The sequence below is a fragment of the Sturnira hondurensis genome, unplaced genomic scaffold, assembly GCF_014824575.4.
Source record: "Sturnira hondurensis isolate 20B ecotype Veracruz unplaced genomic scaffold, ASM1482457v3 Scaffold0014745, whole genome shotgun sequence".
Classification (NCBI taxonomy): Eukaryota; Metazoa; Chordata; class Mammalia; order Chiroptera; family Phyllostomidae; genus Sturnira; species Sturnira hondurensis.
The window spans coordinates 1,310,079-1,327,454 of NW_028087376.1; the positions used below are offsets into that span (position 1 = coordinate 1,310,079).

Below are 17,376 nucleotides of genomic sequence, written 5' to 3' on the forward strand. Positions count from 1 at the left end.
GGCTTCCGGCTCCGACCTGGAAATTGCGCTGTACTCCTCGTTCTTTTCAGTTTGGGCCTGCGGAGGCATGGCTACGTTGCAGGGGCCTGAAGTGAATGTGGACCGCGGCGAGGAAAAACTGAGCAAAAAGTAAGTGTCGCTGCGGCCACTAAGGCCTGTGCAGCCTGAACGTCCGGACTAGGAAGTGCCTCTAGGCTCCGGCAGAGGCGGCGTTGCCTGGGGCCTTCCTGCTGGTTCTCGTGGGCGCGGACCCGCCGGGAACTTGGCTAGTATGCCCCGGAACTACATGCCCCAGCTTGCTGTGGGACTTGGGGCTGGTGGGATCCTTACCTGTCGGACTCCTGGAATAGGAAAAGGCCGGTGGGGAGGAAATGGGGACAACTGTAATTGAACAACAATAAAAAAAGAGGAGGCGGAGAACTGAGAGGTGATTGGAAAGCGAACTTCTGAGAAATGCTTTTAATGTTGAGCCACGCTACAATAAGAAGGCTGGAGAAATGTTGATTTAAATATACTAGCTTTTCCCTTTTTAAAATGTTTTATTCATTTACTTTTAGAAAGGGCAATGAAGGGAGGAAGACACCGAGAGAAACATCACTGTGTGGTTGCCTCTAGCGCCCTACCGCACCCCCCACCCCCCACGCTGGAAACCCAGTCTGCAACCCAGGGTTGTGGAGACTGGGAATGGAGCAGTCCCTTAGTTCGCAGGACAGCGCTCCATCCATTGAGCCACACCAACCAGGGCTGATGACAATTTTTTCAGAAAGATCTTAATTTTCCTTGGCCTCACTAGGCCATTCTGAACCATGTGTCAGCCAAAAAGTCCATTTAGTTTTTTCCTGTAAAATAAAAGACATTTTTCATTTTCATCAGTAATTTTATTGATTTGGATATTTTGAGTCTGGGCTTCCTGCTCTTAGCTTCTATTGGGTAGAGGACAGGGGTACTACTAGACATCTTCCAATGCATAAGACTGCAAAGAATTATTTGGCCAAAATGTCAACAGTACCAAAAAACTTTGCAGACCACTTTTGTTATATGTTTTGTTCCAGACATGTGTTCCATCAGTCACAGCACCATCTCCATACATTTCAGCTTTTCATTTCGGTTTTTACCTTTCTTGAAGTAATAAAGCATAATATTTATTTTCTTCCCCCTTCAATATTAAAATGGCTGCAAAAAAATTCACCAATTTTTTAATGCTTGCTGATTCTAAGCTGTCATGATACAAAAAATTGTTTCAAATAAAATTAAACAGAACTAAGCACTAGTAGAACCATTGTATGGAAAACACTAAACAAACTTTCTGGCTAACTCAATGTTAAAGCAATCAGTTCTATCCTACCCACATGGGTTATTTAAAGGGCCACATTATTAAAGCAATATACCCACATGGGTTATTCCTTGTGAGGACTGAGGGAATGACCAATGTCTAGCAGTAGGGACTGTCTTAATCAGACACACCAAGCTGCTGAATATAACTTTGTTAATCATCCCAAATCCTTGGAGTGTAAAGGTAAATATAAATAAATCGAGATTAGCCAACCTTTTTAACTGTCTTATAGTCTCTACATACTACATTCCCTCTTAACCAGGGTTCTTTGCCGAACACTGATAATGATCTGAGTGACTTTTCTCAATATTCCCAAGGATGGTACATAAAATATATAGAACCATTCCAGCCCTGGCTGGTGTGGCTCAGTAGATTGAGTGCCAGCCTGCAAACCAGAGTGTCACCAGTTCAGTTCCCAGTCAGACACATGCCTGGGTTGCAGGCCAGATCCTCAGTAGCCAGGTGCATGAGAGGCAACTACACATTAATGTTTCTGCCCTCTCTTTCACCTCCCTCTCCCTCTCTAAAAATAAAATAGAACCATTCCAAAAGCATTAGGAGAGAAGCATTCTCTCCTAATACATTACATGTAAAGTATTCATTACATGTAATGGTTGCTTTAGTGCACTAAGGCTCAATTCTTTTCCTGAACCCTGATGGAATTGCACTCAACTAGTAAAAATTGATGTTTTCTTTGTGTGTCCTTTGGGTTATTTAAATATTCTAGAAAAATGAAAAATGAAATATTTAAGTTTATGGTCTGATAACACCCTAATATGTTGTCCTGAGAGTGTCTGGTGGATCTCCAGTGTTCAGAACCTGGTCTTGGACTTAGGTCTTTGGAAAGATTGACTGGACTTTGATCTGTTACTTCAGCAATTGAACTTTAGGGTTGTAAATCAGATACTTCCTAAGCAAGGTCTCCAGTTGAAAGTATGATTTAATGGTAAATTGAGGAAACTGGCTAGTTCTTTCTACTGACTTTTCTTAGATTAATCATAGCTACCACTTTTTAAAGCAGCTTTTATGTTTCAGGCACTGTGCTGGAACTATACAAACTTTTTTTATTTCTTATTCTTTTTGGAACTTCCTCGGTTTGAATCTTGAGTGAGCATCATTTTGTGCCAGTTGCTTTCACCAAAACAGATGGACTGCCTGACAGGTGACTCATTTCCAAATAAATAGCCAAATTTGTTTGAATGCAGTTATGAACATGATCCCTGTAATTCTGTTGCCTTCCAGTGTTAACATATAAACATAACGCGCAGTTTAAGTTCCTTCTTGAAATTCTCCCTTCCTCTTTATTCCTAGAGCTCCAAACAAGTCTTATCCTTGACTCAGGTACTTTTGGGTGGCTTGCTTTTAGCTTCATCTAGAGTTTGTGGTTGACAGTGACATTTTATGTGCTCCCCACTGCCAAGAGAGAAACCACATCAGGGGCTTCAGAAACACTGCTTTAGATCCTGTCTCCCATTTTCTAGAATGTTGTGATCATTTATACCTGTAAGTCATTGATTTACTTGCTGTTGACTTTTGACCCAAGATTCGCCTCTTTTTACCATAGCCAGGACTGAGAACACTGTCAGTTCCAGTAGCAGCAGGGTGTTAGAGGCTGCGGTCACTTAAGTAAAATGGGACACAAAAAAGTTTTGCAGCCTCCCCCTCCCCCAACCCATAAGAGTAGGAGTGCTGGTTGGATTTATGTATACTGTCTGTCCCATCTGACACCACATCTCTGTGTTTCCTGTTAGGTGGTGGTAATCATTAGTTCCAAGGTGTTCTGCCATGTTGACGCAAGCTGCTATAAGGCTTGTTAGGGGGTCCCTACGCCAAACCTCCTGGGCACAGTGGGGGCAGAGGGAGCTGCGACTGGGTCCACTTGCTCCTTTAACAGCGCTTCACAAGGACAAGCCACTTTCTAATAAAAGAAGGTTGGTGCCCCTTACCTTCTTTATTGTTCTGGGAGCAAAAGTCCTCCCCTTAGTTAGGTCCTTTCTGTTAAGCCTCTGGCAAAGTCTTTGGCCTTATTGCTAAAAAAAAAAAAGCCTTAATACCAAAAAATAGTCCTTTCTCATTTTATCTTTAATAAATTCACATTTTCTGTCCTTAAGTTCTTGAGATGACTGTGTTTCTTACTCTAGAACAGTGCTGGAACAAAACCCTTGCATGAATCAAGAATTTGTAGTTCAAGTTGTTTTCCCTTTCCTGTCGCTCTGGAATTTATTTGCTGCTGAGATTAATTTGGTTTCTAGTCTTATTTCTAATAAGGACCTTTTTTGGATTATCCTTAGGATTGATTTGATTTAAAGAGCAACACATAGTTGAATGAGTTTATTATATTAATGCTAGAAAGAACTAGGACTACCTGGTCCCTGACTGAAGTATATAGTCCAATAGGCCCAACACACTATTATCATTGGTGGTTTAAAAGAATGATCAATTTTATTTGAATAATGAGGGGATCCCTCTCTACCCAAATCTACTTGGTTTCTGGGTTCACATAGCAAGGTGTCAGATCATAAGAAATACCAAGTTATGTTAATTGCTTTACTTTTTGAGTCTCAAATGACAAGTACCAAGAGTTTGACCAAATCCATAAGATTTCTGTCCTGCATACAGAGAGTAAAGGGTTAAGATAGTGAGGGATATCTATAATAGCTCACATTTGCATGTTTATTATATGCTAGGGACAGGGTCAGCTCTTTACATACATTATCTCAATCGTCACAATAACATTTGGGGAGTAGGGGTTGTCTTATCCATTTTACAAAGATGGAAGGAAATTAAGTCACTTGTCCAAGGTCGCATAATTGATAGGTAGGTGTGTCAGAATTTAGTTTCAGGAAGTCTGACTCTAAAGATGGTATATTACCCTCTCTGCTCTGCCACTTTGTATACTGTTCTGTCCGGTCTGTTGTCAGAGCCAGGCTTCAGTGGGCAGAGTGAGACTAATGAATACCGAAGGTCATTGTCAATGGCCTGCCTCTCCTTCAGTTCTGTAGGAGAGATTATCAGTGGAGTGCTTCCCTGAACTCTGAAAAGCCATCCTTTCCCACTCCAGACTAGCCTACTGCTTGGAGTGGTAGGGAGGAGTAACAAACTGGAGATGTTGCCTTATCATATCAGGTCTGGTACTCAAGGAACTTCATATTCTACACAGGATAGATACCAGACAACTAAAATGCCTTCTGCCACTGACTTGGGGGATGACCTGGCTTTAAGTGGCTTCCTATCCTAATTCGCTTATAAACTAATGTGCAGGAGGGGGTTTTTTTTGCCATGAACCTCAGACTGGAAAGTAGATTCTCTCTCTCATGTATAGAATTTAGTAACCAAGAGACTAGTAACCAAGAAGTGGGGTTAGAAAACTGAGCAAGAGCATTTCCCCCAGGCTGTTCATATTTTCAACAAGTGGCTATGGGGCAGAACATAGTAGAGGGCTCTTCAGGCAACTGTCACATTGAACATTTTCATCTTCCCAACAGTGAGCTAAAGAGACGCCTGAAAGCTGAAAAGAAAATAGCGGAGAAGGAGGCCAAGCAGAAGGAGCTCAGCGAGAAACAACTAAGTCAGGCCAATGCTGCTGCCACCAACCACACCACTGACAATGATATGGGTGCCGAGGAAGAGGGCCTGGACCCAAATGTGAGTCCCCTGGACCACCACCCTGACGGGCACAGGGAGGCTTTTGATGGGGCTTCTGCAAATCCCTGGGAACCAATGACTAAGAAGATAAAATAGGGACTGGAATAAGCACTGAACCGTAAGTCACTGCAAAAGGATCAGAGAGCCTTCCCTTCCATCTGATTGAAAACACGGGCCCTTTCTCATCAGATGTCAGCAAGCATTTAGGAGAATCTAGTACTTCAGAGTGACTGATTAATCTTCCTCTTGGAACTTGCTGGGCCTCAATGCAGCCCCAGAGAAAGTGTCTTCCTAAAGATGGGTTAGGGTATACTTTAGACCAGAGATTGGTAAACTGGTCTGCAGGCCCGATCCACTCTCCCTCATTCCTCCTCCCTGGTGTTGTAAATAAAATTGTGTTAGAGCACAGCCATGCCTATTTTTTAACGAATGTCTGAAGTTGCAGAGTTGAAGAGCTGCATCAGAAAATGTTTGCTGACCCCTGGTACATAATATTCTTTTTCTACAGTCCTCCAGGCCCTGTGGGCCTGCCTTAGGGAAAAGTCTGATGTGGGTGAGAAAGTGGGAAAGAAGTGACTCACATGCAGATGTGTCCACAAAACTGGTAACTAAGGCCACCTGTACCAGTCAGGCTTATTACTTTAGATAGAACTCCACTTTTTCTACTTGTTGAATCTTGCTTTTAAGTGCAAGTCTCACTCCATATCCAATCCTGTGATTTCAAGTTTATTGGGGTGGGGCAGTTCAAGAAACCTTAGTGTATTGGGGGCACTCTTGAGGCAGAATATAGTGCTCTACCAGATGGTCCACTGGTCTGACCAGGTTCAACTTCTCAAAGGCGTTTCATTTTTGTTTTTTTATTTAAATAGCAATACTACAAGATCCGCAGCCAAGCAGTCCACCAACTAAAGGTCAATGGCGAAGACCCGTACCCACACAAGTTCCATGTAGACATCTCGCTGACTCACTTCATCCAAGAATACAGTCACCTGCAGCCTGGCGACCACCTGAGTGACATTACCTTAAAGGTGGCAGGTAAGAAGACTCCAACTTCACTGACCTCTCTTCTGTTGTTTTAGTGAAATGTTCAGAAATATAGCAGCTTGCTTTCTGAGATTTCCAGGTTCTCTTTCCCCTTCATTTTTGCTGGACCTTCTCTTTCCTTTGTATGTTTCCCTGGTTTTATTCAATTTTGTGGGGCTTTGTCCTAGAAGGGACCCTTGGCTGTTAAACAGAGTTCCTGCAGGCTACACTAAAGGGCATCATCCCCTCAACCTTAATGCAGCCCATTATACTCACTCACAGGCAGTAGGCAGAGCTCCTCCCAGTATTGGCTGCTGTTTCCTGCCACATTTTCCAGTGAATACCTGTGGGCATCTGGGGGATTTCCAGTTTTCAGACCCACTGGACACCCCATTGCTCCCACATAGAGATGTGGGGGCTCTTTTGCTCCATTGGTGGTGATTTGCCCCATTGCTTATATTTTGGGATTCTTGGAAATATTTTTCCACATGATTTTGTCATAAATTCTGTCGGTGGCTTTTTGGCCTTACCTGTCTAGTTGTATTTTCTATTTTTGTGTGAGAATTCAAGGAGATCCAAAAATATCCATGCTGCCACCACACTGTCATCTTGTCGGAATCCAGTGAACATCTTTAACTGGTTGGAATGGAGATCCAACATTGTCGTGAAGACAAAGGCAGGGCTTAGGCCTCTGGCTTAAATAGTTCTGGTTTATGTTGTGCCCAGACAGACAAAAAAATGTAGAGGGAACCTTTTTGGCACTGACATCAGTCAGTGTTTTTGCTGTTCATTTTCCAGGTAGGATCCATGCCAAAAGAGCATCTGGGGGAAAGCTCATCTTCTATGACCTTCGAGGAGAGGGGGTCAAGTTGCAAGTCATGGCCAATTCCAGGTATACAGAAGTATCCAATTACGCGGTTTCTGGGTTGGACCAGAACAACAAAGTTGAGGGAAAAGTCCTGTGTGGTCTTCTTTTCCTCTTGGTGTTTAAGGTTAGAAGAAGTGGGATATGGTTGGGTAAAGCTGAAGCGAGAGAAGGCCATGTGGTCACCTGGAAAATAGTAACTGCTTTTGTCTTGTGTGGCAATTTAAAATGAAAGATACTACTTTTTTTTAATAACTTTTAAAAGATTTTATTTATTTATCTTTAGAGAGGAAGGGAAGGAGAGAAATATCAATGTATGGTTGCCTTTCATGAGTCCCCTGCCGGTAACTGGCCTGCAACCTAGGCATGTGCCCTGACTGGGAATCCCACCATGATCGTGTGGTTCGCAGGCCAGAGCTCAATCCACTTAGCTACACCAGCCAGAAGATTTTACTTATTTTTAGAGAGGGGACAGGAGGGAGAAAGAGAGGGAGAGAAATATCAATGTATAGTTGCCTCTCACATGGCCCCCACTGGGGACCTGGCCTGCAACCCAGGCATGTGCCCTGACTGGGAATCGAATCAGCAACTCTTTGGTTCACAGCCTGTGCTCAGTCCACTGAGCTATGCCAGCCAGGCACATACTACTTTGTAATAGTTGATCTTGAATCTGAGATTTTTCTTGGGCTCGCATTAACTAGGCACTAACAGTTTAGTGAAGGTTCCAGAGTAAACCAGGAGTCGGTTTTAATTTAGAATGTTGTATACTGAATTACATTTTTCTTTTACTCAGGAATTATAAATCAGAAGAAGAATTTATTCATATCAATAACAAACTGCGTCGGGGAGACATAATTGGAGTTCGGGGGAATCCTGGGAAAACCAAGAAGGGTGAGCTGAGCATCATACCCTATGAGATCACACTGCTATCTCCTTGCTTGCATATGTTACCTCATCTTCACTTTGGCCTCAAAGACAAGGTAAGCTCTCGTGACCTTCGGCTGTGGTTTGTCATACCATTAAATCAGATGTGTTAGTGATCTCTGTTGCTTCTGGTTTAGGAAACACGGTATCGTCAGAGGTACTTGGACTTGATCCTGAATGACTTTGTGAGGCAGAAATTTATCATCCGCTCAAAGATCATCACATATATAAGAAGTTTCTTGGATGAATTGGGATTCCTAGAGGTGATGGAGAGTTCCTAACATGATAAGCTGCCTTGCTATGTTTTCCTCTTACTGTTCCTTCCCTTCCCTTTTTTAAGGCGTGTCATATGTCAATATCCTTCATGCTCAATGAAAAGTCCCCTTTCTTGCCAGCGTTGCATACCACCTTGTTTATTTAGTACCCTGATTAGGAAGGCAGAACCTGACTTCTAAGATAAAGGCAGCGTAAAGCCATCCACACAGTAATGATACCACATTCAATGTGTGATCAACTCATTTTGCTTTACTGTAGCATTAAAAAAATTCAAATTTATTTAAACTAAAAAATACATTTTTTTTTTTTTTAGGAAAAATAGGGGGTTTTTTTCTTTCTTAAACATCAGTGTGAAAGAGAAACATCAATTAGTTGTTTCTTCCATGCCCCCAACTGGGGACCTGGCCCTCAGCCTAAGCATGTACCCTGACTGAGAATCGAACCAGTGGCCTTTCAGTTTACAGGCTGATGCTCAATCCACTGAGCCATGCTAGCCAAGGCAAGAAAAACATTTTTTTTAATTATATGAGAAAGATGAATGTATGTTACTATCAAACAAATTCAAAAAATAAATAAATAGAACCAAAACTGAAAGTCCTCTTTTATTTCTCCCAGCCAACTTTCTTCTCCAAACTTGCACTTGATATGTATCCTTCTTCTCCATCTACTATGCATATTTACATGTATACCAATGCATGTTGTAGATGGGGTGCACATTTTGGAAGGGTTTTATTGCCTTTAAATATAAATGAAGTCATGGCCCTGGTAGCTTAGTTGGTTAGAATATTGCCCTGATACACCAGGATTGCAGGTTCAGTCCCTGGTCAAGGCACATAGTAATGTATGCATAAAGGTGAAGAACATATTGATGTGTGTATGTGTGTGTATGTCTCTTTCCCTCTCTCCCCCACTCCTTCCCTCCCTCCCTCCCTCCCTCCCTCCCTCCCTCTCTCTCTCTCTCTCCCCCCAACCTATGTTTCTCTCTTCCTCTTTCTAAAATCAATAATTTTTTAAAAAATACTAAACATAAATTAAGTCACGTTTATGTATTATAATGGACCTGTTTGGGGGTTTTTTCCCACCTAATATATTCTGAACCATTTGCATGTGTCTCTAGGCTGCTGATTTTCTGATAATATTTTAATGAACATCTTTGTGCCCTTGTGCAAGTGTTTCTGTAGGACAGATTTCTAGAAGTAGAGTAAGTCAAAGGATATAAGTAGTTAAATTTTTAATAAATACTGAAAATGTAATAAATTGCACTCAAGAAAAGCTTTTCCCCATTTGGATTCCCACTTAGAGTTAATGAAAGTTTATGGCACAGTAAATCTTCTCTTAATAGATTCTGTGAATTCAAGGGAAACAACATGTAATGAGATCAGTTTTACCACAAGGTAATTGATAAAAACAAGAGTTAAGTTCCTATGGCATCTCAGTGTTATAACTAACATTAACAAAACGTTATTCAAGGAACTGTGGTACTACGGTAAGGTGTTTGGTCTTAATAGAAATTGAAACTATTTTGAAAAATCAAGCTATCTCGAGTTTTTTGTCAAGCACTTGCACATTACTATGGAACTTAACTTTTACTTAGGTGTATAACATGAGCTTTCCTCAAGGCTTCTGGTGTGAGCACCTCTGAGAAATGTTTCTCCCTGTCCTTTAGATTGAAACTCCCATGATGAACATCATCCCAGGGGGAGCTGTGGCCAAGCCGTTTATCACCTACCACAATGAGCTGGACATGAATTTGTACATGAGAATTGCTCCAGAACTCTACCATAAGGTAATCAAGAAGATGCCCTGTTCCCTTAGAACAGCAGAAAACTGGGAAACCATTGGTTAGATAGGTACATTAGCAATAAGAGGAATAGTGAGGGCAGAACAGCCAGGAGAATGTTCTACTTTGTCGGGCTTGTGAGTGTTACACTGTCAGAATTTCTCTACAAGATCAGCTCTAGAGTGTTACAGGTCAGAGGGCAAAGGGAGTGTCTTTCCTAGGTGTACAGATTCTTCTAACATGCTTTAGTTTCCATAATACTTCATAGTTCTTGAATAATCTCTCTCTGGAAGTCTAAAATAACTAACTTCACATTACCAGAGTGAATATTAAAGACTATCATTCAAGATTCTTAGTTGCAGACAACAAAATCTATTATAGCTAGTTTAAGCAAAAGAAAAATACTCAAATATATGAGGAAGTTCCGTTTCCAGGAGGATCAAACAATCAGGCTTAGAGATCATGAGGGTTCTGAGTCCACTCTAAGATATCCCATGGGGAACCTCTTTTCCACTAGGCACAGTTACCACAGCTCACCCTGGCACTAGGCACAGGTCACTGCCCTTACAGTTACTACCTCTAAAAGCTCGATTTCTCTAGCCCCCTTGGCCAGAAGGAGTTCTGTACAAAGCCTACATCTTTCAGTAGCTTCCTACTGAAGTCACACAGATGTGTCTGATTGGTGAGGAGCTTTGGTCATGTGTCCTACCCCCAATAGAGGCATCTTTCTGGGGGAGGCTCACTCATAAGATGGGAACACGCCAGACAAAGGAACAGTATTCAAAGGTCCTAGGCAACCAAAATAAGTGGTGACTACCCACTGCAAAAGCCTAAAGAGAGTAGGGTAGTCTGCATTTAGGTAAGGACTCGAAATCATGCCTGAGCTATAAGAACCAACTTGTAGTTTTTATAGACAAAAGCTCTCTAGAGCCATTAAGATTAGCCACCATGACCATGCCCTGTGTTGTTATTAGATGCTGGTGGTTGGGGGTATTGACCGGGTTTATGAAATTGGGCGCCAGTTCCGGAATGAAGGAATTGACATGACTCACAATCCTGAGTTTACCACCTGTGAGTTCTACATGGCCTACGCAGACTATCATGATCTCATGGAAATCACGGAGAAGATGATTTCAGGTGACCCCCTCCTGCTTCCTTTGTCTTTCACGGGAGTCTCAGGGGCTGGTATGCTTCTTTCAGGACTTCCTGTGGGTCCTGTTTAAATGATATGTCTTTCCCAGGAATGGTAAAGCACATTACAGGCAGTTATAAGGTCACCTACCATCCAGATGGCCCAGAGGGCCAAGCCTACGAGATTGACTTCACTCCACCCTTCCGGAAAATCAGCATGGTAGAAGAACTTGAGAAAGCCCTGGGGGTAAAGCTGCCAGAAACCAACCTCTTCGAAACTGAAGGTAAAGTGATGCACTCCTCGATGTGTGCTCCCCCTTCCCTGTTTAGCTCTGAATTAGATTGTGTAGGGGCCAGCATTTCCCACACTGTTATCTTTGTATGCTTTTTTGCTGGGGTAGTGTAATGTCTTCTCTTGTAACCTGTACATTTGTATTACAGAAACTCGCAAAATTCTCGATGATATCTGTGTGGCAAAAGCTGTTGAATGCCCTCCACCTAGAACCACAGCCAGGCTCCTTGATAAGGTACAAGGCCATGCACTTTAGTACATGCCCCCATCCAGTGGTAACCAGCCCCCTGCTCCTTATGAAGGTGAACTAGAGATAAGAGAATAAACAAGTTTTGCTGTACAAAATATTAATGGACATTACCTCATACAGTCCTGAGGGGTTTAAGATAAATCCCCCTAGCTTCAGGTTTATGGGGAAGCTGATTCTCTTCCACCTGGACTGAAACAGTCAAACTGCTATTCAGAAAGGATCTCTAGGTCTCTTTTTCTTTCTCACTAAGCTTGTTGGGGACTTCCTGGAAGTGACGTGCATCAATCCTACATTCATCTGTGATCACCCGCAGATAATGAGCCCTTTGGCAAAATGGTAAGATAAAGCATGGTGTGTCAGTTGCCTATTGCTGCATAACCACCCCAGAAGTTGGTAGCACAAAAGTAGTCTCTCTGCTCTGTGTAGTGTTGGCAAGGTTAACTCAGGTGGCTTCTTTCAGCTGGGAACTCTGCTGGGGCACCTTCTCCTCCACATGTTTCTGACAGCATAGCCTGGGCTTTCTTACATTGTAGCAGCTGGGTTCTAGGAGGAAGCATTCCACAAGGATAAACCCTAGTGTGCAAGCATATCAAGCCTCTGCTGATGTCCCATCGTCCAGAGCAAGTCACATGAGCAACCCTGGGTATGTGTGACAGGGACTACAGAAGGCATGACTGCAGGAGGTTGTGGTTCGGTGTAACAGTCTACCACACAGGTTTCTTGTGAAGATAATTAGAAGTTCCTTGTCTCTCTGTCTAACCCTCCTCACTATTGTACCACATACTTTGGTGCTGAGAATGCATGTAGGCTTCAGTAACTTTCGAGTCAACTGGAATTCAGGAACTCTTATGTTTTCACCATATGTTAGATTATTAGTGAACCTCCCCTTTACTTTCTTGTCCCCAGGCACCGCTCCAAAGAGGGTCTGACTGAGCGCTTTGAGCTTTTTGTCATGAAGAAGGAAATATGCAATGCCTACACTGAGCTGAATGACCCCATGAGGCAGCGGCAACTTTTCGAAGAACAGGCCAAGGTAAGGAAGGAGAGTGAGCAAAGGCACGGATTTCACCATTGTCAGTACTCACTAGCTTGAACCCTGGCCTGTGTCATTGTCTGCATCTCTTGGTGACTTCAACAGAAATGAAGGATAAAGCCACTGGCTTCACTGGAGGAATTCACATTTCAGGATTGAGAACTGGACTGGTTTGGCCCTAGAATTTCCACATAAAAAGAAATTCAGGCTTGATTATCTGTGTAGGGAGTGCGACCCTTGTCTTGAAAATATATTTGCCTAACAAGAACATAATTTTTCTCATTTGGTACATTTACTGAAGTGGCTTTGGAGGCAGGGGTGAGAGGCAGATAAAGATTAGTGAAGACAGCCCTGGCTGGTGTGGCTCAGTGGTTTGAGTGCTGGCCTGGGAATCAAAGGATTGCCGGTTTGATTCTCAGTCTAGGGCACATGCCTGGGGTGTGGGTCAGGTCCCTGGTGGGGGATGTGCAAAAGGCAACCACCCATTGATGTTTCTCTCCTTCTCTTTCTCCCTACTTTCTCCTCTAAAAAATACATAAATAAAATCTTAAAAAAAATTAATGAAGACAAAGCCCCCGTAGACATCATGCACTAACACCATCACTGACGGGTGTTTCAGGAAATGAGTAGGACACTTGAGAATCATCAGAGACTGAAATCAGTCTCACTGGCCACACAGAGCCCCACTCAGTGGAGCTGTTTTCGTTTCAGAGAAGTTCGCTTGGGTCCTGAGGTAGATTTCATCAGTCCTAACCTCCAGGCTCCGTCCTGCAGTTAGTAGGAAACCCAATTCCCAGTGGGTGCTGTGTGTCCAGAGCATGGGTCATCCGAGTGTGTTTTAATGTGATGACTCAGACCCTGAGAGATGATGCAGCCCAGAATCGTGTCACTGTTTGGTCCTTCTCTTCTAGGCCAAGGCCGCTGGTGATGATGAGGCCATGTTCATAGACGAAAACTTCTGTACTGCCCTGGAATACGGGCTGCCCCCCACAGCTGGCTGGGGCATGGGCATTGACCGAGTCACCATGTTTCTCACTGATTCCAATAACATCAAGGTACAGCAACCCTGCATGCACACTGCCCTGAAGAGTCCCACTGTGTTGAACGTGGGACTTGGTGGGCCTGGTCAGTAAGAGTGGACTTTGGGCTGGAGGGAAGAGCGGCAAAGGAGTTTATATGCAACGCCATGGGCAGAAGACCAGAGCATCTAACTTTATAGGGTTTGTGGCAGAAGGAATACTAAGTGCTTGCATTTCTTGAGGATTCAAGAAATATGTTAAGTTCTCTGTGTGCATTATCTCACTTAAGTTCACCTTTGAGGTATACAGACAGTTGTTAATCCCAGTTTTATAGATGAAACCAAATTTTCAGAGTACCCCTATGTTTATTGATTGTTTTGACATTCTGCCCTGGGCAGTACTGTGCATGTGTTCTTTTCCATCTTCTGTAATTGAAAGGAACTGAGGTGAATTCAAGAACACATCTGTCTTTTCAGCTGGGAGGTACAAATATCTGGGTTTTTGTTGTGACAATAACCAGAGACCAAAGGAATGGATGGATAACTGAAAAAAATGGTGTTTCTTAGCTTCAAAATGCATTTATTTTATCTCTTATAGGAAGTACTTCTGTTTCCTGCCATGAAACCTGAGGATAAGAAGGAAAATGTAGCTACTGCTAATACACTGGACAGCACAACAGCTGGCAATTCTGTCTAGAAAACATTAATTACAAGTCACATCACTCAGGCACCTTTGCACTTCTGCAAAAGATCAAGGACTGCAAGGGATTTCTTGTATGTTGCTATCCATTTGACTATTGCAGTTCAGTCACCAGAGAGAAAAAGGGAATTAAGGATTCTTTTGTTCCTTGTTACCAAATAAACCATTTATCTCTACTCCTGCCTCATCATTCTTTTACCTTTGTGAAATGTCAGCTTTTTTCTCAGGTTCCTGACCTAATGAAGATTTAGGATTATACTGCTTTGTTCAGCAAATTTATATTAATGCCTTGCGTTGTTCTGAGAGATTAGAGACTCGGTAATGAACAAAAGCCAAATCCCTGCTTTCATGCAATTTACGAGATGAGCAGACAAATGAGACAAGTAAGTACATACTACTTCTGGTAGAGGTATATACTAAGAAAACTAAGGAGATGGGGTGCTATTTTAGAAAGGGGTGTATGGGGGCACTGCTGTTTCCAAAATGTGATCGGGCAAGGACCTCTTGTAGGTGACTAAGAATCCAGCGATAAGAGATCTAAGAGAAAAGGGCAATCCACACTAGAGGACCATGTTTGTGAGGAAGCACAAAGTTTGTGGTGTGACAAGAGGAGTGAATAAAAATCAGTGAAAGGCCAGATCAAGCCCCTGTAAGTCATGCAAACTAGTATTTTATTGTGAATGAGATGGAGAGCCATTAGGTTTTGGGCAAAGGAGTGTTTTTTGAAAGATTATTCGAAGTAGCATATGAAAGGCAAGAGTGAAAGGGAGAACACTCAGGCTATTGCAGTGAGTTTGGAGACTTGCTGGCTTAGACTTGGGTGGTTTAAGGTAATAGTTACAAGTCATTGGGGCTCTGCCTGTGTTGGCAGGGCCATCAGCAAAATTTGCTGATGGTAAGTGGCTGGTGAGAAAGCCTAAGGTAATTTTAAGGTTTTGGGCCTCAACAACTGGAAACTATAGAGTTGCCCTAAGTTTACAGAGATGGGAAGAACTGAGGAAGGCCAGGTTTGAAAAGGAAAGTCGAGCATTTGGTTAAGATTGACATGCCTGTTATCAAATGGGAATAGCACATTGAATAGTCAATCTAGAGTTTTATTTTTTCATTTTCCTTAATCCTCACCAGAGGACATGTTTCCTTTGATTTTTAGAGAAACGTCAATTGGTCTGCCTCCTACATGTGCCCTAACTAGGGATTGTACGTGCTCCAACTGGGGATTGAACCCACAACCTAAGCATGTGCCCTGACTGGGAATTCAACCGACAACCCTTCAGTGCATGGAATAACACTCCACCCGAGCCACATGGCCAGTGCTAGAATTTTCTTGTTTTCAGCTCAATTCAAGAATGACAAGAGAATGACTGAGAGACAACTGTTTTTATGGAGTCCATGATCCCTGACAGGGAGGCAGCCAATGGGATTTTTTCCAATGAGTGGAAAAAATACAACAGTGGACTTGTCTTCTTTCTGTACCTCAACAAAACATCAAACAAGCATCCTGGTTTGGAAGGTGCCACTCTAATTTCACAGGTTTCTCCTTAGCTGATAAAATGATGTAAGCATGCAGAATTACCTAACTGAGGGGTACTTCAGAGAGAGGTGACCACCTGGCCCTCTCGCTGTTACTTAAGCATAGGCTCCAGGAGAACTTGGCACTGATAGTAGATAACCAGGTGGCACTCCAGAAGAAACACTTCCACCTGACACATGTGGTGTTAAGTAAAATGAAAACAGTCATCTCACCAAGGGAAGTGTAGGGTCAAGATAAGGGCCTGGACTTCAGGCAACATTGTATTATCAATGTGCGCCTTTGGAAAAGGCAGGATTAATGAGGTCACAAGTGGGAAAAAGCTTTTTCGAAGGAGGCTGGGGACAGAACTGAAGCAGTAGTAGGCAACTACTACTGCTTGTAGGGTCAGGAAAAATGACAAATAGGATGAAGCTAGAAGGGTTATAAAGTCATAACCTCCTTAAACAGTTGAAGGCCTACAATTTGCCAACTGCCATCCTGGGGTGAACATAAAGGCATGGTGGCAAGCTTCATCAAGCTTCTAGAGGTGTAAGGAAAGTTTACATTTAATAAACCATTACAAATGTATAAAATGGCAACTCTAGTAAATGCTTTGAAGGATAGGTCCATGGGGTATTGAGAAACTAACAGACCTAGTTAAGGAAGGTTTCCCTGAGAACATCAGAGATCTGAGGGAAGATAATCAAAGGAGAGTAAGGGCTTTCCATGGCGCAGCAACTAGTGCAAAAACCCTGAAGTAAGAAATAGCATGGAAGGCCCTGGCTGGTGTAGCTCAGTGGATTGAGCACAGGCCTGCAAACCAGATGATCGCGGTTTGATTCCCAGTCAGGGCACATTCCTGGGTTGCAGGCCAGTTCCCAGCAGGGGATGCACAAGAAGCAACCATACATTGATGTTTCTCTTCCTCTCTCTTTCCCCTCCCCTCTAAAGATAAATATATAAAATATTTTTTAAAAAAGAAAGAGCATGGAGAAGGCAATGACAGCAGAATACAGACGCCCAAAGAAATACACAACCAGATGAGGCAGGAGGGGGCTGGTCATGCAGGACTGTGAGCCCTGCTGTGGACTTTGGTATTTTAAGAGTGGTGGATAGTGGTGACCACTTCATAAGGTATGTAATTGTCTAATCCCTATGTTGTGCACCTAAAACTAATACAACGTATGTCAACTATAATTGAAAAATAGATTTTAAGTGCTGGGAAGCCAATGAAATACTTAAACAAGGGAGTGACATTACATTCGCATTTTGGCTTCTCTGAAAAAGAACTGGAGTTGGGCAAGAAAAGGCAAAAGTTTGGGGTTAAGAAAAGGGAAATAACAAGGAGGGTGACTCACCTTTTAACTTATGGGACTAGATTGATGGTGGTACCAATCCCTGAGACAAAGAACCTTAGAAGATGATTCCCCCGCCACAAGCAGCTCTTTTTTAAAGATGGAAGGGGGAGTCTGTTGCAGATTAAAGATGATGGAGAGACAGAAAGAGGGTCAGGGTCCTTAGGCTTGGAGGAGGCCTCTGGAACTTGTCTCTGAACTAGAGAAAAGGATGGGATCAAGTAAATTGAACTCCTGTCTC

At 42.8% G+C, this 17,376-nt stretch overlaps 1 protein-coding gene across 2 annotated transcripts; it reads left to right on the forward strand.

Moving 5' to 3' along the window:
- Window positions 1-17: 17 nt before the first annotated feature.
- KARS1 (lysyl-tRNA synthetase 1) lies at window positions 18-14,446 on the forward strand. Of its 2 annotated transcripts, XM_037063588.1 has the most exons (15): window positions 36-129; window positions 3,085-3,264; window positions 4,819-4,978; window positions 5,848-6,013; window positions 6,800-6,893; window positions 7,660-7,846; window positions 7,928-8,053; window positions 9,733-9,852; window positions 10,821-10,983; window positions 11,088-11,261; window positions 11,419-11,504; window positions 11,770-11,855; window positions 12,426-12,552; window positions 13,464-13,607; window positions 14,169-14,446. In XM_037063588.1, exons 2-15 carry the CDS (start codon window positions 3,119-3,121, stop codon window positions 14,265-14,267), a joined length of 1,878 nt encoding a protein of 625 aa, XP_036919483.1. In that variant the 5' UTR covers window positions 36-129; window positions 3,085-3,118; the 3' UTR covers window positions 14,268-14,446. The 2 variants fall into 2 exon arrangements, with proteins under 2 accessions (XP_036919484.1, XP_036919483.1); XM_037063589.1 differs by lacking the exon at window positions 3,085-3,264 and having other exon boundaries at window positions 18-129.
- Window positions 14,447-17,376: the final 2,930 nt, after the last annotated feature.